This window comes from Manis javanica, chromosome 17 (assembly GCF_040802235.1).
Source record: "Manis javanica isolate MJ-LG chromosome 17, MJ_LKY, whole genome shotgun sequence".
In the NCBI taxonomy this organism is placed as follows: Eukaryota; Metazoa; Chordata; class Mammalia; order Pholidota; family Manidae; genus Manis; species Manis javanica.
In genome coordinates this window covers 21,518,748-21,546,646 of record NC_133172.1, presented here as the reverse complement: position 1 = coordinate 21,546,646, position 27,899 = coordinate 21,518,748, and the positions used below count along the sequence as shown (strand labels likewise).

Below are 27,899 nucleotides of genomic sequence, written 5' to 3'. Positions count from 1 at the left end.
GGCCCTCCCTTTTCCTTTTCTTGACACCTGACTCTGACAGTGAGAAACCTGCTCTTGTTAAGCTTAAGTCTGTTGTTTGGTTAATCCTAGGATTCATATCGGGTAATTTCAGAATTGCTAACCCACATTCCTGTGAAGAAATGTGTCTTTAGCCTTACAGCTTGCAGCTGGAATACTGTTTTCCAAAGTCACTTAGGTTAGTCTCTTCCCCACCCTCTTCATGATTACGTTATTCATTTGTAATAAAGGTCATTGGCCACTGTGTATATTGCATTTTGGGTTATCCCATACCCTTGTTATCCCATATCCCATACCTGGGACTTTGCATTGGTTATTTCGCAACTTGTAAAAATACCAAAATGGTGGCTATTGTACCAGTCTTGTAGAAATCTTTTAGATAAGTTCTCTACTGACCTTCTTCCTTCTTGCGTTTCAAGTAGGTCTTTCTCTCTGTGTATGGCTGTTTGCAGGCTCTTTCTTCAAGGTGGTGAAGTGCAGAAGGCATGCTTAGCAGAGAGAACCTATAGTGGACACATGAGGTCATAACTGTCAGAAAAATTAAAATAGAGGCAATGGTCCTTTTCCAGCTCCCAAAGGAAGAACAGGGCTGTGTCTCAGGGTGTTCTTTCTCTTTTTTTTTCTCCTGGCTTCTTTTATTCAACCCATTGTTAAGATATACCCATCTTGTTCCTTTTATTGTCAAGTACTCTTCTGTTGTCTGGATGTAATATGTGTGTTAATCCATTCTGTTAATTGATGGACATTTGGACCTGTGAACAGTTTGGGGTAATTGCAAATAAAACTGCTGTGAATATTTATGTATAAGTCTTCCTATGAACTGTGCTTTCATTTCTCTTGGGTAAATACCTAGGAGTCAAACTTACGGATAGTTGTGGGTAGTAAGGGGCTGCTGAATTGAATTCCAAAGTGATTGACTATTTTACAATCCCATCAGCAATGTATGAATGAGAGTACCGATCCCTTCACATCCTCTTCAGCACTTGTATGGTCATTCTGACAGGTGTGTAATGGTGTCTCATTGTGGTTTAAGTTTGCATTTCCCTAATGACTTACGATGTTGAGTATCTTTTCATATGTTATTTGTGTCTTCTTTGATGAAATATTTATTCAGGTCTTTTGCCCATTTTTAAAAATTGGCTTTTCTTTTTATTGACTTTTGAGAGTTCTTTATGTATTCTGGATACATGTACAATCAGATATATAATTAAAAATATATTGTCTCCCTATCTCTGGATTGTGCTTCATCTCTTCACAGTGTCTTTGAAGAGCAGAAATTAAAAAGTTTTTTAATTAGACTTGACTCATTTATCTTTTGCACAGATTCTTACTATTTTTCTTATCAGGAGGCTTTGTCAGAAGTATCTAGTTCATTATTACCAGAACAGAAGTCAAGAGATCAATTTCTATCAAATTATGTTCCATGAAATAGTTTTTCTGAAGATTGAAATTTGGGGCTAAATTTGGTGTATTTTCTGAATTGCTTGACTATATTTGTCTATTATTTATGAAATCTTTAAAACTGTACAGGTCTGTGTTAATGATGATCTGGTTGCAAAGAACTTCGCGTGTTATATATCACCCAAGGAGGATAAAAACCTTGATTCTTCAGAGAACCCAAGATTGAATATAAAGTCAGCATCCTTTTCCAATAAACTTAATCCGGCGCTTACTCTTTGGCCAATGTTTTTGCAAGGAAAAGATTCTCAAGGAATGAAAAGTGAGTGGATTCTCACCCGATATGTTTCCTTTAAACTATCTTATTTATAGAAATCTTCGTGTATCGATACAAGTTGTACAGACTTTGCCCCATATGGAGGCAGAGACTTGAACTCTGAATTTAATATTTAAATTTTGATTCTAGTGAGTTGTGACTGGTTTTGATGCCCTAAATCTGCTAGTTTGTTGTTATGAGACCAGGAAAAAAGTATTCTCAATTTCTTACTAAAAAGGATTATAATTTCAGAAGTCCCTATTTTCATAATTGAAAGATGCAAAATAAGATTTTGTATATTTAGAGTTTCAGACATTTTAAAAAGGCTATTATTAGCATGGAAATCTGAGAAGCATCTGTCACAGACTCTACCTGAAATGTTTCCTGCCACATTTAGTTGTTTTCAGTCCCTTCACATTGCTCCTTGGCCCCGAGGTGGGTCTCCCAAAACCTTATAGCATAAGAGTATATAAGAGTATGTGAGATCACATTTGTATCCTGGGTTTTACTTTATGCTTTAATTTTGATCTGTGTTCCTCCTGTCAGATGCACACGGATTAGCATTTCTGGTGCCGTCTCTCCAGCATCCGTGGCCCAGGGGTGTTGTCAGGGACCTGGCGCCGACTGCCACCATCCTGGGTAAGTACCACTTGCTTCTCTGATTTTATAGGCAGCATGGAAGTGCATTCTTAACTCTCTAAAGATTGGTATAAGGGTTGTCAGAAGGCCTGTGGTTATTCTCTCTCTTTTCTTAATTTAATGGAACCAGTTTATGATGTAGGTGCTTACAGAGCTGATTTGCCTTGCAGTCTGTACTCAGGATTTTTCTGTAATCTAAAGAACATTACAGACACTTGTTCATGTGTAAAAATGACTCATTCCAGTCCAGCCACAGACCAGTGATTCTTATTTGTCCTCAGGTTATCCATATGGATTTATGATGGGTTTTTATTTTAAGCAGTCACACGCATAAACATAAGGAAAAGACATTTATGAAGGCAGAAATACCCAATCTTTAATTCTGTGTCTTCAAGATATTTAATGAGTTGGAATTGCTGGACAAGGGTGAAATCTGCTGGCCTCTTTGATGCTTGGCTCACCCTCTGGTAATTCCTGTACCACTTCACTTTTATATTGGGTGTATGTATACCTGTGGTGTAACATTTCACATATATATCCATAGTAAAAAATAAATCAAAGCTTTAGTGAACTGAATTATTCCCTACACTTAAAATTATTTTTAATTACCTTGGTAATGTTATCATAGAAAAGTACAGATTATCAAAATCCATCTTTAATACCTACTTATTAAAATTTTAGAGTCTTTCTAAGTTCTCCAGGTGTGAGGGTGTGTATAAAACTTTTATTTCACAGAAATGGGATCCTGCTGTATAGACCTCTATGTAGTTTTTTCCCTTAATATATGGACTGGGTCAAATGTATCCAGTATAACATAGGCTTAAGGATATGGGCTTTGGTGTGAGACTGTCCTACTCCCTCCTCCGTGACATGGGGAGGCATTATTCCCACCCCATAGAGTGGGTTTGATGGGCCATCCATTTATGGAGTTGGCATGGCCTGTGATGGACTTTGGCACATGTGGCTCCCACCCTGTATTCTGATATGCCTCCTGTGAGGGTTCCAGATGAGAGCGCCTGCTGAAAGGAACCCCTTTCATGATGGGAATGTATTGTTTCCATTTGTATTTCTTGTATTTCCATTGAGGCAGGAAAAATACCAGGCATTTACATCATGTTTAATCATGTGCAGCCTTCCATTGTATGAATGTTGTCATTTTCAGTAGCCCCAGATTGCTGGATAATAATTGCTTCCTTCTTTTCCTTAGAGTCAATGTTGGAATGAACTATGCATATCTTTGAAAAGGATAAGGTTGATGGTAACAAAAGAAAGCTAATGTGAGATGTGACTGGATTGTCATGTAAAAACAAAATTATAAGGTTAACCAAGCAAAGATTTCCTTTTCCTTGCAATCATTGTGAGAAGCTATTTCAACTATATTTTAATTAATTTTTGGTACTTCTCTTTCAAGTCTCCTTATAATTTTCCAATTTTTTAAATTAAGTATAGTACTTTATTAATACTTGGTTAAATGATCAAACAGAGTACATAAGGGCTATAATGAAAAGTAATTCTCTCTTGTCCAACCTCTTCTTGCTGCAGGCTGTTCTTTAAAGACCTTTTTTCCCCTTAGCTATTTATTTTGTCAGTTATCTCCAATTTTTAAAATAATTATGGTTATTTTACTGTTTCTAGGCTTATCAGTTGTAGGTGGCTTGACTTCTGTGACAGGTCAGCTCGTGCCCCAGTCCACTTACGCTCACTTCTCAGGTACTCGTGATGACTCTTCCAGGGATTTGCCAGGCGAGGAACAGACTCTCTGCTTTCATGGAGTTTGCATGCATTTTCTCAGTAATTTTTTTATTTTAGAATAATCACAAACTTACAGAAAAGCTGAAAAACATTACAGGGAACTTCTTTTCTAAAGCATTTGAGAGTTAAGAGGCTTGCTGCATGCCACACATTTCCCCAATACTTGGGTGTTTTTTTCCTAGAAACAATCACCAAAATCAGAAAATCAGCATTGTTTACTGGTGATCACCTGACACTGAGACACAGGTCAGGTTGTGCCTGTTGTCCCAGTGGTGTCCCTTGTGGCAGAAGGGTACAGCTCAGCACCTCTTGTATTTAGCGGTCACGTCTCTTTAGTCTCTTTCTGTCTGGAACAGTTCCTCAGTCTTTCCTTGACTTTCATGACCTCAACACTTTGAAAACTGCAGACTGGTTATTTTGTAGTGTGTCCCTTGATAGTAGCGGGTGTTTTTGTCACAATAAGGCTCTGTGTGTGCGTCTTTGGCAGGGACACCTTAAGGGAGATGTTGTGCTCTGTTTCTATCTTACTGGGTGATGGGACATTTTGGGTTTGTCCCATTACTAGTGAAGTTCAGTTGGATCACTTTTTAGGGCAGTATCTGCCAGGCTAGTCCTATGAAAGTTATTCTTTTCCCCTTGTAAATATTTTGTAGGCTGCTACTATAAAATTTAAATATCTCATTCCCTTTTATTTGTTCTTTAATCCATTTTAGTATGGATTCCTATCTGAAACCCTGAAATCTACCATTTCTCCAAGTTGCCCTGGCTCCTTTTAATGGAGATGGCATTTTGAAGCCAAGATATGGGCACTCGGTGTGTTCATTTCCACTGTGGTTTTGTTGTTCCCAGGCCGTTTCAGCCGACAGACCTAGGGTATATGTGTATATGTGTGTATGAGTACATGTGTGTACACTTGTGTTGGCATCTCATTCATAACTGTCTGTGATTTATGTATTGGAAACCAAGAGTTTACAACAATACTTCTATTTGCAATCTTGCTGCTGGATTTATTCTAGTTTTCTGCTTTTCCAAATTTCTCACACCCTTTTGTGCCTGTGAGAATCCTACCTCCCGTCGTCCTTACTATAGCTGTTTATGGGGGCCAGTCCCCCATATAAATAACCATTCTTTTTGGTCTTATAAGTAACAAATCTTTTGCTGCCATTAGTACACCTCTGTGCAGATGCTCCCCTTATGCCACTCAAGTGCTGGCACTGCCCCCCACCTCGCCCTCCCATCACTTACTTGGTTCAGGCAGATACCTTTGCCCATCACACACAGCACCCATGTGGATGCTTTCTTGTGTCAGGCTCAGTATCACCCCCCACATGAGTTCTGTATTTCCACATTGGCTGCCCCCCACTCCCACCCTCACAAAGGCACCCTCCTCACCCTGCGTGGCTCCCACACCTCGCCCCGAGATCTGCCCTCCTCCACCCTCTGGGTGCTCACCTCAGTCAGCCTGGGCTCCGAGACCCTCAGGCACCAGGTTTCCTTCCCGGACCAGTGCAGATCAGATGCGTTTTTCTTTGCCTGGCCTGACAGGCTTTGGACTGAATTGTGAAGAAGGAGGAACAGCTTCTAATGTAATTTTATAACTCTTTAGTTCTACTGATCACCTCTAAAATGAGGATATGAACACTATTTTTCCTCTTCCTCCTCTCATCCTCTGTCATCAGTTCTTTTATATTCTTTGCATTCTGTTCTATACCAATAATTAATACTCTCTTCCTGTCTATAGATTTTCCCTCCTTTTAAAAACACTTTATTTTTTTAGAGTAGTTTTACATTCATATCAAAATTGAGCAGGATGTGTAGAGGTTTCCCATATATCCCTTGCCCCACACAGGCATGACCTATCCCAGTATCAACATCTCCCACCAGATGAAACATTTGGAAGGATCCTTGAACCTACATTGACACATCATAATTACCCAAACTACCTAATTTAGAGTTCACTCTTGGTTCTGTCCATTCTATGGGTTTTGACAAAGGTGTAATGATGTGTATCCACACTACGTTTTCATTCACCCCCCTGAAAATTCCCTGTGTCCTGTTTAGCATCCCTCCATCCTCCTCCTCTCTGGGAAACACTGACCTTCATACTGTCACCCTACTTTTACCTTTTTCTGAGTGTCATATAGCTGAACTAATAGACTATGTAGTCTTTCAGATTTGCTTCTTTCATTTAGTAATGTACACTTAAGATTCTTCCATGTCTTTTCATGACTGGATAGCTTATTTCTCTTTAGCACTGGATAATCCATTGTCTGATGTACCACCATTTGTTTATCCATTCACCTACTGAAGACCATCTTGGTTGCTTCTGAGTTTGGCAATTATGAATAAGGCTGAGATAAATATTTGAGTGTAGGTTTTTGTGTGGACATAAGTTTTCAACACATAGGGTAAGTACCAAGGGGTGCAATGGCTGGATCATATGGTAAGACTGTTTAGTTTTGTAAGAAATCACCACCAGCAATGAATGAGAGTTGCTGTTGCTCCACAACCTTGTCAGCATTTGGTGTTACCAGTGTTCTTTATTTTGGCCATCCTAATAGGCATGTGGTGATATCTCATTGTTTTAATTTGCATTTCCCTATTGATATACAGTGTGGACCATCTTTTCATATGCTTACTTGCCATCTGTATATCTTTTTAGGTGAGGTGTCTGTTGGGGTTTTTTGCCCATTTTTAAATCAGGTTGTTTGCTTTGTTACTCTTTTAAGAGTTCTTTGTGTATTTTGGTTAGCAGTCCTTTATCAGATGTGTGTTTTGCAAAAGTTTTTTCCAAGTCTGTGGCTTGTCTTCTTCTGCCCTTGATAGTGTCTTTCACAGAGCAGAAGTTCTTAAATTTAATGAAGTCTAGCTTGTTGATTACTTTTTTCATGGATCATGCCTTTGGTGTGGTACCTAAAAAGTCACTGCCAAACCCAAGGTCATCTAGATTTTCTCCTGTGTTATTCTCTAGAGTTTTATAAATTCGCATTTTACATTTAGGTCTGTGATCTATTTTGAGTGAATTTTTTCTGAGCAATGTAAGGTCTGTGTCTAGACTGTTTGGTGGTTTCTTTGCATGTAAGTGTCTAGTAGTTCCATCTACTATTTTCTCCATAGCATTGTCTTTGGTCCCTGGTCAAACAGCAGTTGACTGTACTTACGTGGACTAATGCCTGGGCTCCATATTCTGTTTCGCTGATCTGTCTCTTCTTTTGCCAACACCACACTGTCTTGATTAATGCAGCTTGTACTAAGACTTGCAGTTGGGGAGTGTCCGTCCTCCAGCCAAGTTTTTCTCTTTCAGTTTTGTGTTGGCTCTTCTGGATCTTCTGCCTATCCATATAAACTTTAAGATCAGGTTGTCATTATCCACAAAATACTTGCTAAGATTTTGATTGGAATTGCATTAAATCAGTAGGTCAAATTGGGAAGAACTAACACATTGACAGTATTGAAGCTTCCCATCCACAAACATGTAATCTCTCTAATTTATTTAATTCTTCTTTGATTTTGTTCATCAGAGTTTTGTAGTTTTCCTCATATAGATCAAACTTTGTTAGATTATACCTAAGTATTTCACTGGGGGTGGGGGGGTGAAAGTACCGTATAACAAAATATTCCTAATTTGCCCTTCCTGTCCCTTGTATCCTTGTTGTCATTTGTTTCACTTGTACTTAAGCATACATTGGGTATATATATACATTGTAGACAGAGAGAGCCTTGAAAATAAAACAGCCAGTTATTTGATCAGCAAAATGGGTTTATGTGAGAATGTCAGAGGAATTGCAATTTGGGACATGCAAGCTATATGCAAAACCATAGGCAAGTCTGGAGAACAGTGTTCCTGTTGGGCGTATGCAAATGATGAGTTGGTAAGACATGAGAACTGCCCCCTCTGGCCTCCGAACTATTTTAAATGATGTTCCCTTTGTTCAGTTTCACTATACAGTTGACCCTTGAGCCATATGAGTTTGAACAGCACAGGCCACTTATATATGGATTTTTTCTCAATAAATATATTGGAAAATTTTTTGGAGATTTGCAACAATTTGAAAAAACATTTTCTTTTCTCAAGTTTACTTTATTGTAAGAATTCAATGTATAATACATATAACATTCTAAATATGTGTTAACCCACTGTTTATGGTATCAGTAAGGCTTCTGGTCAACAGTAGACTATTAGCAGTTCAGATTTTGGGGAGTCAAAAGTTACATGTGGATTTTTGACTACATGGGGTAATTGGTGCCCCTAATACCTGCATTGTTTGAGGGTCAACTGTTTGTAAATGTGCATATATACACACATATATACAAACACAAATAAGCATAAATAACCAAATACATTGTTGCTATTATTTTGAAGAAGGTATTACATGTTAAATCAATTAATCAATTAAAAAATAAAGTTTTGATTTACCTTATTCCTTCCTTCTGAAATGCACATATCCTGAAGCTCAGAGATTCTTTCCACAGCTGAGTCCAGTCAACTAATAAGCACATCAAATGCAACTTTCATTTCTGTTAGTGATTTTCATCTCTAGCATTTCTTCCATTTCTTCTTGATTCTTTCTTAGAATTCTATACCCATCTGTTCTCGCATATTGTTTACTTTTTTCATAGTAGCCCTTAGCATATTAATCAGAGTTGTTTTAAATCCCCATCTGATAATTCCACCATCCCTGCTGATTGAGTCTGATTCTGATGTTTCCTCTGTCTCTTCAAACTAAGTTTTTTGCCTTTCAGTATGCCTTGTAATTCTTTTGTTTAAAGCCTTACATGATATACTGGGTGAAAGAAACTTGTATAAACAGGCATATAGTAATCTGGTGGTAAGGTGTGGGGGGAGGGGAAGTCTCTAGCACTATGATTAGTGTAAGATAAATTCTAGCCGAAATAAGCAGGCAAAGAGAGGCAACAAAGGGCCAGGTAATTTATTTAAATACCCCTGGATGAGGTTCTGTGGGTTAGGGAGGTGGGGTGTTTATAAGGGATTAGGAGGGGGAGGAGTGGGCAAACTATTTTAGGGGGGTGTTGAGAGGTATGATTGGCTAAAGGTGACATAATAATCAACTAGAAACTTTTTTCTTTCCAAGAGGGAGGAGGCTGACATCTGGGTCTTAGTTGGCACATCAGGATGGAATTCAGGGAGAGCTGTCCCCTTTCCATACACGGCATGGACTTTGGGGTCTGGTCTGTTCTCCCCCTATGGCATCTCTCTGTTCTGTTTGCATGTCCTTGTTTTTCCTTTCTCCAGCCTAACAATTACTCTCAGCCTTTTAGAGGGCCAATGCCCCTGGGCTGTGACATTCACAGATCCTCTTGAGTCTGTCACCTCTTCTGCATTAGGTGGGGCAGGTTGGCTCCAGGGGGTACGGTTGGGTATTTGTTTTCTGTCAGGGCCGTTAGTCTGTGATCAAACCCTTAGGCTCTGGTTAGTTCAGAAGAACTGAATACTCTGGCTTATTTCATAATGGTTATTTTCCTCCTCCCCCAGCTGGAAGCCCAAAGGGATTTTGACAATGATCCTCTCTGTGAGACCTGGTAGGTTTCCAAGAGGTAAAATTCACAAAAGTGTGTGGCGGTGGAGTGCACTGGAGTTTCTAACCCACATTTCCAATTGAGCCTCCAACAATTGCCAGTCACAGTTCAGATTTTCCTGCTCTGGTGCTGGGTCCCATGGAGGTTTTGCTCTTTTGTGATTCTCTTTATCCACTTAAGTGTCTCTAATTTTGGGGGAAATGGTTTGCCTCATGATCTCATTTTTCTGTTGGACCTGAGAAGTTTCTGATTTTCAGTTTGATTAGGTTTTTTACTTAATACAATGGAGTGGTGGATTCTAACCTTACATTCTGGGACTGAAATGAAGTTAAACTAAGTTTTAAAATGTTAAGATTGGTAAATATCACAGGATTTATTTATTCTTTAGCATCCCACTTGCCTTTCTTTTTTCTACATATAATGTCCATCTTTATTGAACCTTTAAGTTGTTCCAGATTCTCATTTGGTATGAGGTTGGCTCCAGGGGGTACGGTTGGGTATTTGTTTTCTGTCAGGGCGGTTAGTCTGTGATCAAACCCTTAGGCCCTGGTTAGTTAAGCCTCATACATTCATATCTGTATGAATTGAATCTTTTAAAATTTATAGGGACTTTTATCATGGCCCAGCATATGCTCTCTCTTGGAAAATGTTCTGTGCCTGCTTGAGAAGAATGTGTCCTTTTGCTGCTGGACAGTTACATATATGGCAGGTCACATTGGTTGCTACTGTCATTCAAGTCTTCTCTGTCTTTATTGCTTTTCTTCGTTCTGTCAGCTATTTGAGAGGTGTTGAAATATCCAACTATACAATTGTTTTATTTCTTCTTGCATTGTTGTCAGTTTTTGCTTTATGTATTTTGAAGCTTAGTTGTTTAGGTACATAAAGGTCTAGAATTATGTCCCTTTGACGAATTGATCTCTGTATCATTGTTAAATGACCCTCTTTATCTCAGTTAATATTCTTTGATCGGAAGTCTACTTTGTCTGATATTAATGTAGCCACCTCATATTTTTTTTGATTAATATTAGCATAGTATCTCCTTTTTACCACATGATCTTTTACTTTTAAACTATCTGTCTATTTATATTTCAAGGGTTGTTCTTATAGGCAGCATGTGTTAGGGTCCAGGCTTCCAAGGCCTCTCCAGAGAACAAACTACACAGGCATAGAGATGTAAATTCAAGCAAAGTCTTTATTCAGCCAGCTAGCTGGGGTCCAAGTCAGCCCGATGCAGCGGGTCTCAACAAGGACCCCGAGCACTCAAAGCCAAGGGTTTATATAGCATTTTCAAAACACTTAACTCATAGTAATTTTCCACAGCTGCACATTATTCTTGCAAGACATACATCCTGGGGTTAGGCAGGAGCACAATAAGACCACTCCTCAATTGTCAGGGAGGTTCTGCACTATAAGCTTGGTATGTAGGATTAGCTGACCAAGGTTAGCTGACTAAAGGCCACAGCTGCCCACCATCTGGTGTTCATGATTAGCTTGTTTTTCAAGGCCTTACCCAGTTCCAGTTTTTCTTTCTAAGTCACATACTCAGAAAATGGCTATGCTTATGCTAACCTATTTCTATTCTTACATTCCCCTCTTCTTCTTGTATCTATTTCAATCATGAAATTAGGGGTCATCTGTTTGGTTAACACTCTGATAGTTCTGTCTCAACACTATGATTTGCATGGTGCTAATGCGTTCTTTGATAAAGGTAACACATGGAGTGACTCCGGTTTGGCGGGCCTACTACTTGTTAGAATAAGCTGGGGTGGTGCTAATTACTTCTGTCCTGTTGCAGAGGGAGGTGTAAGTTTTAGGAACTCTCTCAATGCAGGTTCTTTGCCTACTTGCAGAGGATAAAGTGAGTCTCGGTCTTTGTCTCATTCTCTCTTCTACAGCTAGGGACTCTAGCTGCTGCTAGGGAAAAGGGGCGATGACCGCTCTGGCTGCTTCGTGCTGAGAAGGGGGCGCAGTAAAGGGTGCAGCTAGGTCTCTATCACTGGTCAGTTGAGAGGGCCTCAGAAGGCTGGCGCTTCTATTCTGGGTTTTATTTCTATTACTATTTGCAGTTTTGTGGCTTCTAGGCAAGATAAAACAAATTGTGTTATTAGGTTATGTAGCAACATCTGGAGTTGGATTTTCTATTCTGGAAGGAGGCTGCCGTTATTGAAACAATACTTTTCTCTAAAATCACCCTCATTTTTATTAGAAGTAACCAGGTTAAGAAAATAATTAACAGCTGGCTTGATCATTTGCACAAGTGCAGCAAGAAGAGCAATTGATTACACAGGCTCTTTTAAATATGCTTTGCTGGAACTTTTTGTAAGGAATTTCAGATTGAACTTTTAAAGGCCTCTTGAGACCAGACAGCCAAGCTAGACTTGCCATCAGGCTTTGCCTGCAGTACCTGTAGATTTGGATGAATTCTTCTCTTCTCGAGGTCTCTGCACCTGCCAGGAAGTGACCTTCTTTACTCATGTGGTAAGGCTGCTGGGAACTCTGTAAGCAAGGTACCAGGCCAGTTCTTCCAAGGGGCTTTGTTGGCTTTATAAAGTCAATCTTAGTTCCTTAAAGTTGTTCACATCTGAGTCCATGCACATGTTTCTCAGGTATGACATTCCAGTCAAAGCCCTGGCAGTATAACCAGTGTTCTTAAGTAGTCTTCTCACAAGGAAAGCAGATTCTTATTGAACTCGTGCAAATAAACATACTGCCATGGAATACAAAAACAGTCACTGAAAGTTTTTAAACTCTGGAGGGATCAGGTAGAGAGAAGGATGTTTCAATTCTGCTCATAAAGATAGTCATTTACTAAACTGTTACCAGTTTAAGAACAAGGTTAAAACACTTTATCAGCAACATTTGAAACAAAAAGACACAAAATCATTTTCCCTAGTATATGTAATCCTATGCAACTAATAACTGCTCTGCTGAAATCCAGTTCTTTACCAGTTTAGGGATAATACTATAAATGACAAAAGACCTGCAAACGACAATGGTTAAAGATCCGACGAGAGCCCACCGCAAGACAGTCGACACAAGGAAATTCTGACACCTCTGCAACACAAAACATCTAGCAACAAAGTTTAGCATCATTCTCTTTGACTTGGTTTATCTCACCTTATCTCTAAACATCCTGACCCTCCCCCCAAAGCAACAGGCTGAGCGGGTCCTCCACAACAAAAGGCACCACGCTGTTTTCTCTCTTTAAATAAATAGCTGTACTTTAGAACAAAGTTACTTTCCTTTATCACAAAACACATTCTTTAGCATGCAGAAGACTTTTAATAAGAAAAAGTATAAAGAATGAAAACATACATTTTTTAGCATAGAGAAATGTTTTATTACTTTTAGTTTTAATTAAAACTTAAAACCATTAGAAACTTTAATTTCCAGTGAACACCGAGAAGCAGACCATTGTAAACTGTTAAACTAACATTCTTTAGATTGACAAATTTATGAACACATTTTATAATTTCTGTAACCATGAGCTTTACAGCACAATCTCTCATAGAGTATATCTTCTTAACTTAGCAAAACTTTAAGGTTTTAGGTTACTACAAAGATTCTCAGGCAGTAGGTAGGTATACACACTGTAACACACAATTAAAAAGGTGTTCACTTGCTACACTCATTTAGTTCACTCATTCGTAACAACTATTCTAGATTACTTACAAGACCTTTACTGAATATTAGACAAAGCCAAGCCTTTAAGCATTTTATTCTTAAAAAATTTAGCAGATAACATGACTTAAATGACCACAGGTAAATTTAGGCAGCTGATAACCACAAGGACATGCCCGCCTCAGGCAAACTCAAATTAGCATTAACGCTTAACACTTTTCTGGAAGTTTTAGAATACCCAATTTTCACAAGCGCTTGTCTTTAAATCAATTTCATTAATACCATCCGGAGGTAGAAAGATATATTCATTTACACACTTAGGGGGTCGTCTGAGTCTGTCCCATGGTGAGAAAGAAGAAGGAAAAAGAATATGAGGGAGACAAAGGCGAAGGATGAAGATGCCACTTCAAACAAAATGACTGTTGTATGTGCTTGTGAACGAGTGCCTGTCGTTGCACAGTTTTCCTTCCACGGGGGACACGAATTTATCTGGGATTCGCGGCTGTGACCCCCTTATCCTGTCACGGGAGTCTTCTAGCGGCGGGCGCCCTAATGGCTCTTAATTGCCCAACCCGTGCCCCCGGGGAATGATGTAGTGGCAGAAAGGAGGAACGGAGAGAGCAGGAGAACCTTAAACAAGGAAACTTAAAATGAGAAGTGCAAAAAAATATAAACCGAAACCAAAACACAGTAAAACAGTCAATGATAACACCAAGCACACACACCACATCTGATCGCACTCGTTCGGACCGGTCCTTCTCTCACTCTGGTGCGCACCACACTCACCACTTTCAGGGTCCTCAAAAACTCTCGTAATTCTCCTGAAGGGCGTCCACTCGGACTGCCGCAGGGTGACGAGCTCGATCTTTTCCTCCTCGGGCGCCAGTTTTCTGCCGATTGGATTTGCCTTCCTAAGGCCTAGTCACTCGGACCCTAAGGCCAGGATTGGTTACCTGGGCTTTTACCCAGGGTCGCTAACCTGGGGGCCGGGACTACCAGCCCGGACTTCCTCACTCGGGACCACTAACCCGAGACCATACACGGGATGGCGACTCCCGCTTTATAATGGATTTATGCAGACACGAGGGGGCGACCCTCGAATTACACTGCCCCGTCCGGACAATTAGACCTTGCCTCCAGCTGTCCTTTGTTCTCAGGGAAGCCGCTCGAATCCCGGACGAGCCCCCAAATGTTAGGGTCCGGGCTTCCGAGGCCTCTCCAGAGAACAAACTACACAGGCATAGAGATGTAAATTCAAGCAAAGTCTTTATTCAGCCAGCTAGCTGGGGTCCAAGTCAGCCCGACGCAGCGGGTCTCAACAAGGACCCCGAGCACTCAAAGCCAAGGGTTTATATAGCATTTTCAAAACACTTAACTCATAGTAATTTTCCACAGCTGCACATTATTCTTGCAAGACATACATCCTGGGGTTAGGCAGGAGCAAGATAAGACCACTCCTCAATTGTCAGGGAGGTTCTGCACGATAAGCTTGGTATGTAGGATTAGCTGACCAAGGTTAGCTGACTAAAGGCTACAGCTGCCCACCACCTGGTGTTCATGATTAACTTGTTTTTCAAGGCCTTACCCAGTTCCAGTTTTTCTTTCTAAGTCACATACTCAGAAAATGGCTTCTAGGCCTTTAAGATGGCTCTGCTTATGCTAACCTATTTCTATTCTTACACATGTAGTTGGGTCTTATATTTTTAATCTAATCTGTCAATCTCTGCTTTTTAATTGGGTTGTTTAAATAATTCATATTTAATGTAATTTATCGATGCTATTGGGTTTGTACCATCTTACTATTAGTTTTCTATTTCTATGTTCTTTGTTCTTTTCTCCCTATTTTTCTGGCTTTTTTTTTTGGATTAAGCAACTTTTATGCTTCTATCTTACATCCTGTGTTAGCTTATTAACTATAACTTTTTGTTTCGTACTTTTGTGGCTGCTTTAGGTTTTTTGGTATACATCTTTACTCATCATATTCTGCCTTCAAGTAATACTAGGCCACTTCATGTGTAGTATGAGAATTTTAGAACAGTGGGTCTCCCTGCCTTTGTTTTCTTATTGTCATACATTTTAATTCTACATATGTTACAGTTATTCCTGCAGTACATTATCATTTTGATTAAACAGTTCTCTCTTTCCCTCCACCTTTTGAAACAAGAAGTTTATCTCTCCAGCATATCCTAAAAGTACAGGGGGGTCCTCAGGAGCCGAAGCCTGTGCTCTACTGCGATATTGCCACCCTTAGGATTTTGCTGCCATCTGCTCCACAGTGATTTAGCATTTTGTCTCCTGTCTAGCCAGTTGGAAGGGAGGGAAAGAAAAGGAGGCTTGGCCCATGGTTAGTGGGGGAGGAAGATCTGGGAGATGTCCTTTTGGACTGCGAGATGCCCAGCTAAAAATCAGGGGTTCGATGAACTAGAGTAGGAGTTACATGGTTTAAAAAAACAAAAGATTTTGTGATGTATGAACATCTGAAAATTATATGAAATTCAAATTTCAGTGTACACTAATAAAGCCTCACTGAACACACCCCTGCTGATTTGTCTACCATTGTCTACCATTTGTCTACCATTTATAGAAGTAGTTTGTTGGCCCCTGCTGTAAAGGTTGGACTGTACGGGTGTTAGAACTGAATTGTACCTCTCCAGCACTCCCTCTCCTGGCTGCTGTCTCCTCTCTTATACTCTAGCCACCTCAGCCTTTTTGGACTCCCTTCTCTGTGTCCTTCATTCAGGTGGACTGCGCAGCTCCATCTGGGTCCCCTCTCCCTGTATCCTTGCAGCTCTGTCTAGGCAGTACGCTGGGTGACATAGGACTCATCCCATTCCCCCCCCCCTCTTAGGGACAACTGGCTTGCAATGTCTTATATCCAGTGTCTAAAAAGCATTGTTTCATGTATTTTGTCTGGTTTTCTACTTTGTTTCAGTTTGGAAGGGTAAATTCAGTCCTTGTGACTTCATCTTGGCTGGTAGCAGAACTATCTGTGGTACCAAATCTCTAAAAGTCCCAGTTTTCGTGCTGCATCCTTCCTGCATCCAGCACACATCCTTGCAGATAGGCTTATGACCTGTGTGATTCTAACTTGGCTAGTCAGCGTGAGAAGCAGCAGACTGCTCTCTTCTGAAGCTCAAACCCGTCCCCTCCCAGCCTTTGCACTGCCCTTCCTCCCAAGTGCTTCTGCTTACAATGATCACTTGAATTGCTGTTTCCTCTTCAATCTGTTGGGGGTTTTGCTCCATTTAGCTATCTTTACTTTGGTGGTGTTAAGAACATAATCATTTTTCCCTGTCCTTATTTTACTTATTTCTCCAAAAGTTATGGGTGATGTGGGTTCAGTACTCACAATTTTCTGACCTTCACACATTCTGGTATCTGATTTCTAAACCACAGTATTGTCCAATCTTCCTACAAGCAGAATGCTTCCTCTTACCATTCCCATTTAAACCCTGGCTTCTCTTCACCACTCTTGAGTTACAGCCTGTGTGCTGCGTCCCCTGACATCGTCTTCCTTGGTGTTCTTGTTTGGCTAGAGCACATCCTCAAGTTATTTCTTAAGGAAAGTGTATGTAGGAGGTAAACTTTCTCAGTCTGGATATGCCTGAAATTTCTTTGGTGCACTGCCCTGTTACCTCTTGGTGCGCTGGTGAGGACTGACTTCTGGACTGGAGATGGTTTTCCCAAGTGCGCAGGGTGTTTCACAAGTCTCATGCGCTTATTGGCAGTTTCTCTCTTTTCTTTTGTGTAATTACTGTTTGTATATTTTGCCATTTAAAAAAATGGCTTTTGTTATAAGCTTTGAGGACTATTAAGTATGTTCTGGATCCGAGTCATTTGTCATATGTATGTATCATGAATGAGTTGTCTCCCAGTCCGTGGCTTGTTTTTCATTTCCTTAATGGTATGTTTCTAAGAGCTGAAGTTTTAAATTTTGATTAAATACAAGTTGTGAGGGTTTTTAAAAAGACTTTTCTTTCCCTGTATTTTCTGTGTTCAGATTTTACTTATAGTTGTATGATCCATTTCAAGTTAATGATGTGAGATAACTGTCAACTGAAATCAACATGGCTATTGTATGAAGAAAGGGAGTTTATTCAGAGTCAGACTCTGAGGATTGTAAAGCAGGGGGTTAGTCAGAAAGCTCTGAGGGACTGCTCTGGAGCTCTGTGTTTGGAGACAGTGTAGACAGCAGAGGAGGGTGGTGGTGCAGCAAAGAGGTTGCATTAATCAATACACCAAGCAGCTGCCAAGGATACCTTTGGTTAGTGTCTTAAAAGTACAGACTATGCACATTCTGGGGCCGTCTGTGTGTGAGAGGAGGCAAGGTTTAGGATTGCTATGCATTCTCCTAAAGATTTCTATCAAGGATGTGGGAACCAGGTTCCTGTTCAATTTTATCCTCTTTGAATATTCAAGCTGTTTCTTTTCTCAGCCTTGGGTGAGGGGCTGTGACGGCCTGGCTGACACAGGTAAGAGTGACTATACGGCATCTTCACAGCACAGCAAAGTTGTCCTGGCTGATTTAGGGTCTCTACAGCCAGCACTGTTCACCTTGCCTGTGGGACCACCATAGGAGACAAAATTTCATTTTAGTTTCATGTAATAGTCAGTGGTTATATTTCCCATGTGGGCATCCAATTGTTTCAGTGTACTTTGTTTTGTATTTGTGGTGCTCTATCTCCTAGGTGGATTCCTGGAAGGCTTTTTAGGTTAAAACATGATTTTATTATATATTACAAGTACCTGTCCACAGGTGCTGTATCATCCTGGAGTCCCCCCAGAAATTTAAAAGCCTGTGCCTGTTTGCCCACAGCCTCACAGCAGAGAGTGTTCCAAGCTGTGGATTTTTTTTAGTCTACAAATAGTATCTTAGAATAGTTTCCATTTCTCTTGTTATAAGTGCACCTCTAATTTTTTAACAAGTCATGTACATTTATTGTGATTAAATATGTATTTGGAGTTTTTTCATCATCTCATTTTGTGTTTTCAGGTGATCGTGATTTTTGTTTGCTTTCTTTCCCTGTTCTCTAATCCTCTTGAGTTGATACCTTCCTTTTTTTCCATTTATTCTTCTTACATCATTTTGTTGATAAGTCCACCCAGGCTCATGGGAAAAGAATACTGAGCCCATCTCTCAGTGGGAGAAGCCTCAAAGCCACCTTGTAGGAGCATGTGTGTTAGGAGACATGTGTGACCCTCTTTGGAAACTACAGTCTGCCAAGTTGGGAAAATAAATTATCTTTAATTCTGGTAAAGGGATTTTTTTAAAACAGCTTTTTAAATATAATAAGGGTGATTTTTAAATTTAATCCCCTAAGGTTTAATACAAACCCTATTCCACAATAATTTTGTGTATTAATGTCTTATGGTACTTTAAAAATTATAATCCTTTTTGTCCTATTTCTATTTATTAATAACACTTTCTAAGATATCTCTTGTCACTATTTATTTTACAGATAAAGCTATAAAATGTGATATGAATTCATTGAGAGCTTCACCTAAAACAAAATCTGAAAAGGAACAACAGTGCATCTCTTTAAAAGATGTAAATAAGGTTGTATTTTTAAATGTTCATTAGATATAAGGTTCATATAATGTTAATTTTAGAATATTCTTTAAAGTCTATTAGGAAAGAAAAATATGTTTTGTATTTTTTTAAAAACCCTTGGTTATGATAATTTCATCTATGAAAAAATACGGTTTGCATGTTTGCTGTATTTCAAAAAAACAAGATATAACACCAGCCCTTCTCTTAGCCAGCCCTTGTTCTTGGCCCAGTGGCCTCTCTACAAAATTGGGTATTTTTCTTATCTTAACAAGAGTGTGAAAATTTGGGATTATGGGATACTCTAATAGTTCAGTTCAATTCTAACCTGTCCCCTAGTCCCTTTGACAAGACAGGTGAAAGTAATTACAGGACCTTTTAAATACTGGTTATCTGAAATGCCAGCTGCCTGCTATTTAGACACTTCAGTCTAGTGGTTATGCTAATGGTATAATCACCTTTGCCCTCCTGTATCTATCTTACCTAAAGATTATATGGGATGGTTTTTGTGGGAATAACTCCCATGGAATTTTGGTGTCTCAAGAATATATATCTTACTAGCACACATACTTTTTCTGAAAAAATTTCTTTACAGTGTGTTGCATCTTCAGTGTACTGGCCAGCAGAAAGGGGCATAGCCATATATGCTGAACCAGATACGCCAGCAACAAGGTATGATTGAAAATTCAGTGTGATTGATAACTGACTAGAGACTTAAGTGTGATATTGTCTTACACAGGGTTCTATAAGATTTATGATAGGAAAGTATCCAATTTCAAAAAAAAAGAGTGTCCCTGGAAAATTTGATTAAAGCTATATTTATTTAAAAGAAAAGTGTTGTGACAACTGGTTAGCAGCACAACTGACAAAAAACTGGAGGTGGCTCAAGTTTCCTTGTTACCTTGTTGGACAAAGTTGTTTCTCTAAGTCAGGTTCAGTGAAGTTGTCTTGAGTTAAAGGATGGGTAGAAATGGGCCAAGTAGCAATACAAGTTGGCAGAAAGCAAAGAATGGATTGTTGAAGATGAGTGTCAAAGGCTTTGACAGTAACCCTGTCCTCATCAAGATGCATGTCAGTGATATTGATGAAATCACAGAAAGGATGTAATGTTATACCATTTCACATACAGTATAAGATCTTAGAATAGTATGCTTCCATATCTCCCTTCCTGGATTTTGTGCTAATGTTGTAATATATTTTATTTATACATTTTTTACAAATACTAGAATCTGTTGTCATTAGTATTTAAACAATTGGTTATCTTTCAGAGAGATTTAAATGAATAATAACAAAAATAGCTTCCATATTTGCATAGTTGCTTACCATCAATTCTCTTCATTTTGTGTGTTCATCCAGATTTCCATCTGCTCTCATTTTCCTTCTACCTGAAGGACTTGCTTTACTATTTCTTATATTGTGAGTCTGATGGTGATGAATTCTTTCAGCTTTCCTATGTCTAAAAAAATCATTTCAGCTTCACTTTTGAAAAAAGTATTTTTGCTGGGTGTCGAATTCTAGGTTGATAGCTCCTTTTTCCATGTATTTTAAAGATGTTGCTCCTACTATCTGCTTGTTCACATTGTTCCCACTGCAAAATATAATGCCATCTTAGTTCCTCTCTTTGCAGCATGTCCTCTCCCCATGCTTTTGAGATTTTTCTCTCAAAAATATGGTTTGAGCAATTTAATTACTATGTGTGTTGATGTAGTTTCTCTCCTGTTTCTTACGCTTGAGGTTCATTAAGTGTCTTCCATTTGAAGATTTCTGTCATTCATCAAATTTGGGGAGTGTTCAGCTGTTAACTCTACAAATACTTTTTCTGCACCCATCTCTTCTATCCTTTTGAAACTCTGGTGAGACAATGTCAGACCTTTTGATACTGTCTAAAAGATCTCTGAGGCTCTGCTCATTTTTCCAACCTTTTTATCTTGACATTCTTCAGATTAATAATTCTACTGATTTATCTTTGACTCTTCTCTCATCTTTGTTCTGCTATTCAACATATCCAGTGAATTTTTTACTTATTGCATTTATTTTTTACTTCTAAAATTTTCTTGCCATATTGGGGTTGGCACCTGTTGATTATCTTTTCCCTTAATAGGTGATCTGATTTTCCTGTTTCTGTTTGTATGTTGAGTAATTTTGGATTGTATTTTGAATACTATAGTGGAGACCCTGTTCTGTTAACATCTTCTGGAGAAGGTTGATGACGTCATTTTTATGGTTTGTTCGTTTTAGCAGGAGATCATCAGCTCTCTTAGGTTCAGACCTCATTCTCTCTCGCTTTCTGATGAGTCAACATTAGCTCAGTTTCCAAGTGTTTGATATGGTGCTTTGGGTCTTTGGGTCTGTTCCAAATATGTTCAGCTTGGGGTAAACCTGGGACTTGTGTTGGGCCACAGACAGAAATAGGGGATCCTCCTCTCCTCTCTCTTTTCACAGGTTTCTTTCTCACGTTCACTGTCTTCTAGATGTTCCCTCTCTGTTCCTCTGGCAAGATAGGTGGTTCTCTTGTAGAAACTGCCATGCAGTTCTGTGTGATTGGGGCCACTTGTGAAGCAAAGCAGCAATAGAAAGAAAAAAGGGAAAAAGTAGAAATTTTCCCAACACAGTCTTTAGACCACAGGTTCCCAGTTTCCTAGATCTTCTAGAGGAAGGGAGAGGCCTTCTCTTGGGGTTTCAGGTGATGGCTCTGCTGCACATTGCAGCGTGCAGCTCTGTGATAGAAGCTTGCCACGGGCAGGGCCAGGGGAGGAAAAGAGGAAAAGGGAAATCAGTTGGGATTCCCCATGTTCTCTGACTAAGGCTCCTGGTTCTCTGGCTTGAAAATACAGGATTTGTCTTAAGATCTTTCGATGTTTATATTCACTACACAGTTTTGCGTCTCTGGCCACCCTCAGGTCAACCCTGAGAGGTAAGGGACGGTAAAGCCCAGGAACCTCTCCCTGATCATGGTTGTTTTTTCTTGTTTTGACTTCTCTCCCCTATAGTTTTGTACTTTATCCAGAGTTTCTAGTTGTAATCAAGAGAGGCTGTGGTAGGTTGACTCCCTCTTGACGAGCACCAGAACTGTGAAAAATGGTTTTTATGCTTACAGGGCTCATGGTTTTCACAGAAATTTACTTACCTAGATCAACATATTCCTCAGTGGTACTTCCTTCATTTTCTCCCAGAAAATAAAGGTATTTTCAGGATCAGGGTAAATGGGTTCAGAAGTTTTAATAAATTTTTTTTATTTCTAGTGCTTTATGTCAGAAGTCAAATGAGAAACTGCTTAGATTGGCTGAGAAGAAAGAATATAATGAGAAGAATGGCTGTGTGAAGTATGGATGCTTTTCTTGGCCTAAATTTTTTATTGAAATAACTATTATGAAATTATAAGCAGGGAGAGTTTACTTATGATTATATTATTAATGTCAGACCTGGATTTCCTAGTCTGAAGTCAATATATATATTTATATGTGTGTGTGTGTGTATATATATAACTGTAAAGCAGCAACTTCATCTTATATTTGTTTAGTCCATGAAATATTTTCATACCAATTTTTATGATTTCTTATCATACCATCCTAAAAGCACTCTTACATTCTCAGTAATGTATGGCTTCTCTGAATCCACCAGAGTGACAATGAGTTTAAGACAGTTCAGCAGTGGGTAGGTTATACTGTAGCCACTAATCAGCATGGGATGACTGGCTCTGCAGTACCTTCTCCCCTGGCAGGAGCTCCTCGGTGTCCCAGGGCCAGGGGCTTTGAAGGCTGCCAGAGAGCCCGTGGGTCTAGGAGGGCTGTTAATGTATATGAGTTGACACCCTCCTCCCAGAGCATCCCTGCATCCTGACACCTAAAAGTTGTGGTGTTACAAGTGGTTATTTTCCTTGGAACAAAAGATACTGGATTATCCATGTAGCTCATTTCTTCCTTTGATTACATGAAATTATAACTTGATAAATTAACCCTGAGATATTCCGTTGCCTTTTATTTTGGTAATTAGAAGGTTGTATCTTCTCTGTTGTTTGGCTAAATTCCATTTACTTCGAACCCACTGATTAAACTATATCAGTTCTTCTGTCAGTCCCTGTGGGTCCAGGGAACCTGGAAGTGGTTTAGAATTAAACAGCAAAGGATTCAGGCAGTGGGTTTCTTAAGAACCTGAGATGACCTGCTGATAATGCAGTATTTCTCCTGGTTCAGAACCAGTGGTCCTGGGATTGGCAGGTCTGTGGCCACAGCCTGGGGCCCAGGGCCTGGGGGGCAAGTGTGGGACTGGCATGACCACCATGGCTCTCATCCTGCAAGGCACACAGAACAAGCAGTCATCACATAGCTACACCTTGACGTATGCAGCTCATTGACCTCTTTTAAGGAAGAATTAAAATAATAGCTCAGTTGAAGAAATATAAACCTCTTTTTTTCTTCAAATTGTCCTTTTAACTCTTTTACAGATTGTTGCAGTTTTTAAATCCCGATCCCTTGAAAGCTGATGGAATCTCTGACCTGGAACAGGTATTCTACAACCCTTAAAAAAAGTAAAAAAGAAAAAAGAAAGAATACTGTTTACTCATTAAATCCCTTTTTTCCCCTCCTTCTAGATATGAGAGTAGAAGAGAAACCCCTTAGAGGGGGGACTCTACCTGAAGACACCCTTATAGAAATTAACTAGTGAATTATTGTATGTTTTAGAGAAATTGTTCTTTTTTTATTTGGGTAATAGATGCTCTTCCTTTCATTTTGGCAGTGTTGATGATTTTTGGTAAGCATACATACCTAGTTCTTAGTTTGAAATCAGACGTTCGTATTGTCTTCATTTCCATGAAGCTCTTGGCCTTCCGTGCTGACAGCGCAGTCTGACACTCATGTTCCCTCAGTTGCAGAAGTTGAAGTTGGGCTCAGCGCAGCCCTCCGTGATGCTCCGGAATAAGATTGAGCCTTGCCGATCCATTGATGTATCCCCGCTTTCAGCAGACCTGAAAAAGGTGAACGTGTTTCTCAAACCGAAGTCGCAAAGGAATACTGACCTATCCTAATGCAGAAGGGTCAATAAACAGTTCTGAGGCTGCATTTGTATGATTTGTTTGCTTTAGGCCTAGGCTAACTTCTTATGAGTGAATAATTCTTTTGTGGAAAAACCATTGTATATCTCTTAATGCTTTTCTGAAATAAGTTTTCAAATGTCTCTCTGGAAAGGGGCTTAGAAGGAGCAACAAGTTGCCAGGGCAATTAATACTAGACTTCTTAGCATTCTTTTCATAATTGCTTTATAGACCTATGGTTTCATTTAGTAGATTGATCATACATGTTCACCTATTTCCTTCTTGATAAAAAGAAAAAGATAAATCACAAGCATGAATAGAATGAGAGCAAAGTCTTTAGTGGACAAGAGATTTCCACAGGCTTCTAGAAGGAGAATGGGCAACAGAGTACGACAGACATCACAGAGGGAGGCATAAAGTGGGAGGGGATTGAGCTTCCCTACTGTTTCTGGAACAGCCACAGCCTGTTCTTCAGGAAGGAGACCGGCTGGCTCTTTTTGGAGAAACAGAATGGCTCTAGAGAAATAACCTTTAGATGCTTCTGCTTGGAATTCTCCCAGTAAAAATGCCCACTCACTGTCCTGTCGTCCTCAGCGATGTGGCATGTACGCGGTGATGAGTGTTGCCCTGCCCACAGGTGTTCTGGTCAGCTTAACTGTTTGTCCTCCTCCGTGTGGACACGAATCCTTAGATATTTGAAGAAAGCCCTCACCAGAAAACGACCAAGACAAACTGTGAAGGAAATAAACAATGTCAATTTCAGAGGAAAATGTTACAAAATAAGTACCCTAGGAGATAAGAGAAGATATTGCATGTGTTTAACAGGGAGCTGTAAACAGGAACAGAGAATTTTTAAAAGGTTCCTGGAAATGGAAAATACTATAGAAATGAAAACCAGATGGTAGGTTTGAAAGATAAAATGGAAGTTAACTATCGAAAAGTAGAACAAAAGATGAGATGGAAATTGCAGGGGTAGGGGGAATTTGAGGGTCTTTGAGGTCCAGTCTCTGAAATCGAATTTGAAGGAGGAAGGAAGAAAATTGTGAAAAGAGCAGCAAGTGAAGGATTTCTGGACCTACCAGGTGTGGTTCTCCACTATAGGAGTGTCCCCCCACAGGCCCAGCATGACAGAGCGTCAGGAAAGTTAGTGGACATGCTGTGAAGCATCAGAATGGGGGATTCAGAGATCCTGAAGCTTCCAGAGAGGAGAATGGCCCACACATAGGGTCAGGAGTCAGAATGGCCTCAGACCTGCAATAACACCAGGGGGGCACTGACTCCACAACTCTGACGTAGCCATTTCCTGCTGAGAGGTCCACAGTGAGCTCTCAGTGAAGCATGAGAGAGAACAGGACGTTTTCAGACATGCCAAATCTCAAACAAGTGGACTTCCTCTGCCCCTTGCCAAGAGACCACTGAAATGGGCTGTCCACCAGAACAAGAAAGTAAGCCAGGAAAGAAGACAACACCAGTTGCAGATAAAAGGGCGATGGTGTGGGAAGGCCCCGGGTGACTGCTGCTGGCTTGTGCAGGGAGTACCCAGGGCCCGGGACAAGGACGTCGGGAGAGAATGGCGCCGGTGACCCTAGCCTTGGAGGGTAGTAGCAGCGTGGCTGGAGGGCTGTATCCTGTTGGAACACTTTGTGAAAAGTAAGCAAATAAAGGCATGTTTTCACAAAGCTTTACAAGTGAAGCTGATTTACTGGAAAATTATGAGAAGAACCCACTTTCTTGTTCTGCCCAGCTCTCTGCCAGTAGACTGCTTATTTGATCCTTTTTGTTTGGAGCCCAGAAAAGCAGGAGTCTTACAGCAGGAGTTTGGTGCTCAGCAGAGATGCAGGAGGCCTTACAAGTGAGGTCTTAGGAAATACCAGGCTGAGCAGTGGAAAGTGGCAGCTGGGGTACAGTGAGGGGGAAGTTGGAGTTTTGTTTTCTGTGCTTTATTGTGCGCTGTTGATGTTTTGTAGGCTCTTCTAAGACGTAAGTTTCCAGGACCTAGCCACACTGAATCTTACTCTTGGCCTCCAATAGCTCGTGGGTGTGATGTGGTAGTCATTTCTCACTGTGGGAAAGACCCTTTCCTGTACCTTCCACCAGTGCTCACCATTTTGCAAACAGGGGGCTGCTACAAGTCATTACCAAGTAGAAATGGAGTAAGTACCAACAAAATGGATTAAATATTTAATCTTCACATACTTTTTACCTTTGGTGAAATTTAGGTTCCATTATTCACTTTGTTTCCGCTCGGGCAGGGCAGAAACTGTCCTTCATCTTATCACAGTCCTGGATCCTCTAACACGGATTTTCATCTTGAGCCCCCAGGTGTGGGCTGTCAGCTGAGTAGAGTCCTGGATGTTCGGAATGAATATATAGATTATGTATATATTCATCTAATTGTCATGGTAACCCTATGAGATGGTTGTGAAAGTTACTGGTATAAAATTCTTAATAGCTACTTGAGATTAGAAGTGGGATTAGAATTTAGATTTTCTGTTATCCTGTCCCATATTCGTCACATTATTTCACAGTACCCCACACAATTTATAATCCCACTTAATTTTTTCCATGCTTAAGAATGTGAAGAGAGCTGAGAAGGGTGATGGAAAGGAGAGAATCGGTGGTGTAGCGAACTCTGCTCTGCGGGGTGTTTGCTGTTGGGTGAGCTGATGTATGGAAACTTCTATCTCAGATCCTGTCACAAAGGATATGCCACAGACTGTTCCATCATTCATTAGAAAGTGAAAAACAGTAAGAAAAGACATGTAGAGTTGCATTTAGAAAAAGTACTCATTTATTTTTGTAATTACACCATGTAATTTAATAATTTTCCTTTGGGGATCTGTACTGGCAAGGTCATGTTTTGATTTGATAAGATTAAGGGTCTACATCCATATCCCTCAGTTAGTTGGCAGCTGACCCCTTGGTGAGGTGTAACTTGTGTTGAACTAGAATCCTGCCTGAGCCAGAAAGGGACGTCCAGGTCTTGCCTCCTGTACGCCCTCTGCTCTCTCCATGTCTCCACGATCTGCCTGCTTTTAGGTCTAGATCTGAAGACTCGTTTGGTCTTCAGTCAGTGGAGGGCATGTGTCCAGGAAGGTGTCTGGCAGTCAGTGCCCCTTCAGGAGGCATCCTGGACACTGCAGGGCAGGTTCAGGTGGTGCTCTTGGAAACTTAACGCCTAAGGAAGAGATGTTAACCTTTTTTTAAGGCCCCTTCCAGGAGGCAGTTAGTTCATACTTGTCCTTAGGAGCAGGAGCTCTGGGGTCAGACTGCCTGGGTTCAAATCCTGTTGCCACTGGGGATTAGCTGTGCAGCCTTGGGCAATGACTTCACCTCTCTGTGCCTTAGACTCCTTATCTATGAAATGAGGTAACAGTAGGTCCTACCTGTTTTAAAGAAAGCTTTAAAGACTAAGTGAATTAATACCAGTGATGGGCTCAGTGTAAGCCCTAGGAAAATCTGGGTCAATGTGTATCAATCCATTTTAATGAAATTATATGTTAACTTTTCTGACATACATGATAATGACAGCAAAAGCTTACATAGAGCTTGCTCTGTCCCAGGGAATGTTCTGCATGCTCTACATATACTATTTTCATTTCCAAACTTCTATCTAAAATTATCTGAATCTGTTTGTCTTTGCAGCCTCTGGCAGTCATCGTGTGCCCTGGGTGGAAAAAGGCCCAGTTTATCTTTGAATTATTGGGAGACTATACCGTGTCCTCCAGGTCTCTTCATCCTGTGTTATTAACAATAGGTCTCCACAAAGATGAAGCCAAAAATGTGAAGCTCCCAAAGGGTTGTAAGCATCCTTTCTGAGTTGTTTGATTTTCCCTACAGACCACAGTGGAGCCTGCCTGGCCAGGCTTGCAAGCTGCAGATGACATGAGGCTTGTGTGATGATAGAGCCCATGGCCACTAGTCCAGACTTGTTCTTCAATTTCAGATGGATATAGACGAGGAGACATCTGTTTCACTGAGAAAAACCACATGATTCATCCATCAACTACTTATCAGACACATCCTTTTGTTAACTA

The 27,899-nt window shown here is 40.2% G+C and overlaps 1 protein-coding gene across 2 annotated transcripts in view; it reads left to right on the top strand.

Moving 5' to 3' along the window:
* TDRD12 (tudor domain containing 12) overlaps positions 1 to 27,899 on the top strand; it is a 71,796-nt gene that overhangs the window by 14,307 nt on the left and 29,590 nt on the right. For both annotated transcript variants that reach the window (XM_017667193.3, XM_017667194.3), the window contains exons 7-15: positions 1,549 to 1,738; positions 2,279 to 2,371; positions 18,742 to 18,839; positions 19,426 to 19,502; positions 22,073 to 22,153; positions 23,275 to 23,335; positions 23,698 to 23,805; positions 25,830 to 26,015; positions 27,508 to 27,664. In XM_017667193.3, coding sequence (XP_017522682.3) covers positions 1,549 to 1,738; positions 2,279 to 2,371; positions 18,742 to 18,839; positions 19,426 to 19,502; positions 22,073 to 22,153; positions 23,275 to 23,335; positions 23,698 to 23,805; positions 25,830 to 26,015; positions 27,508 to 27,664 — 1,051 coding nt within the window. The remainder of the gene's footprint in view (positions 1 to 1,548; positions 1,739 to 2,278; positions 2,372 to 18,741; positions 18,840 to 19,425; positions 19,503 to 22,072; positions 22,154 to 23,274; positions 23,336 to 23,697; positions 23,806 to 25,829; positions 26,016 to 27,507; positions 27,665 to 27,899) is intronic.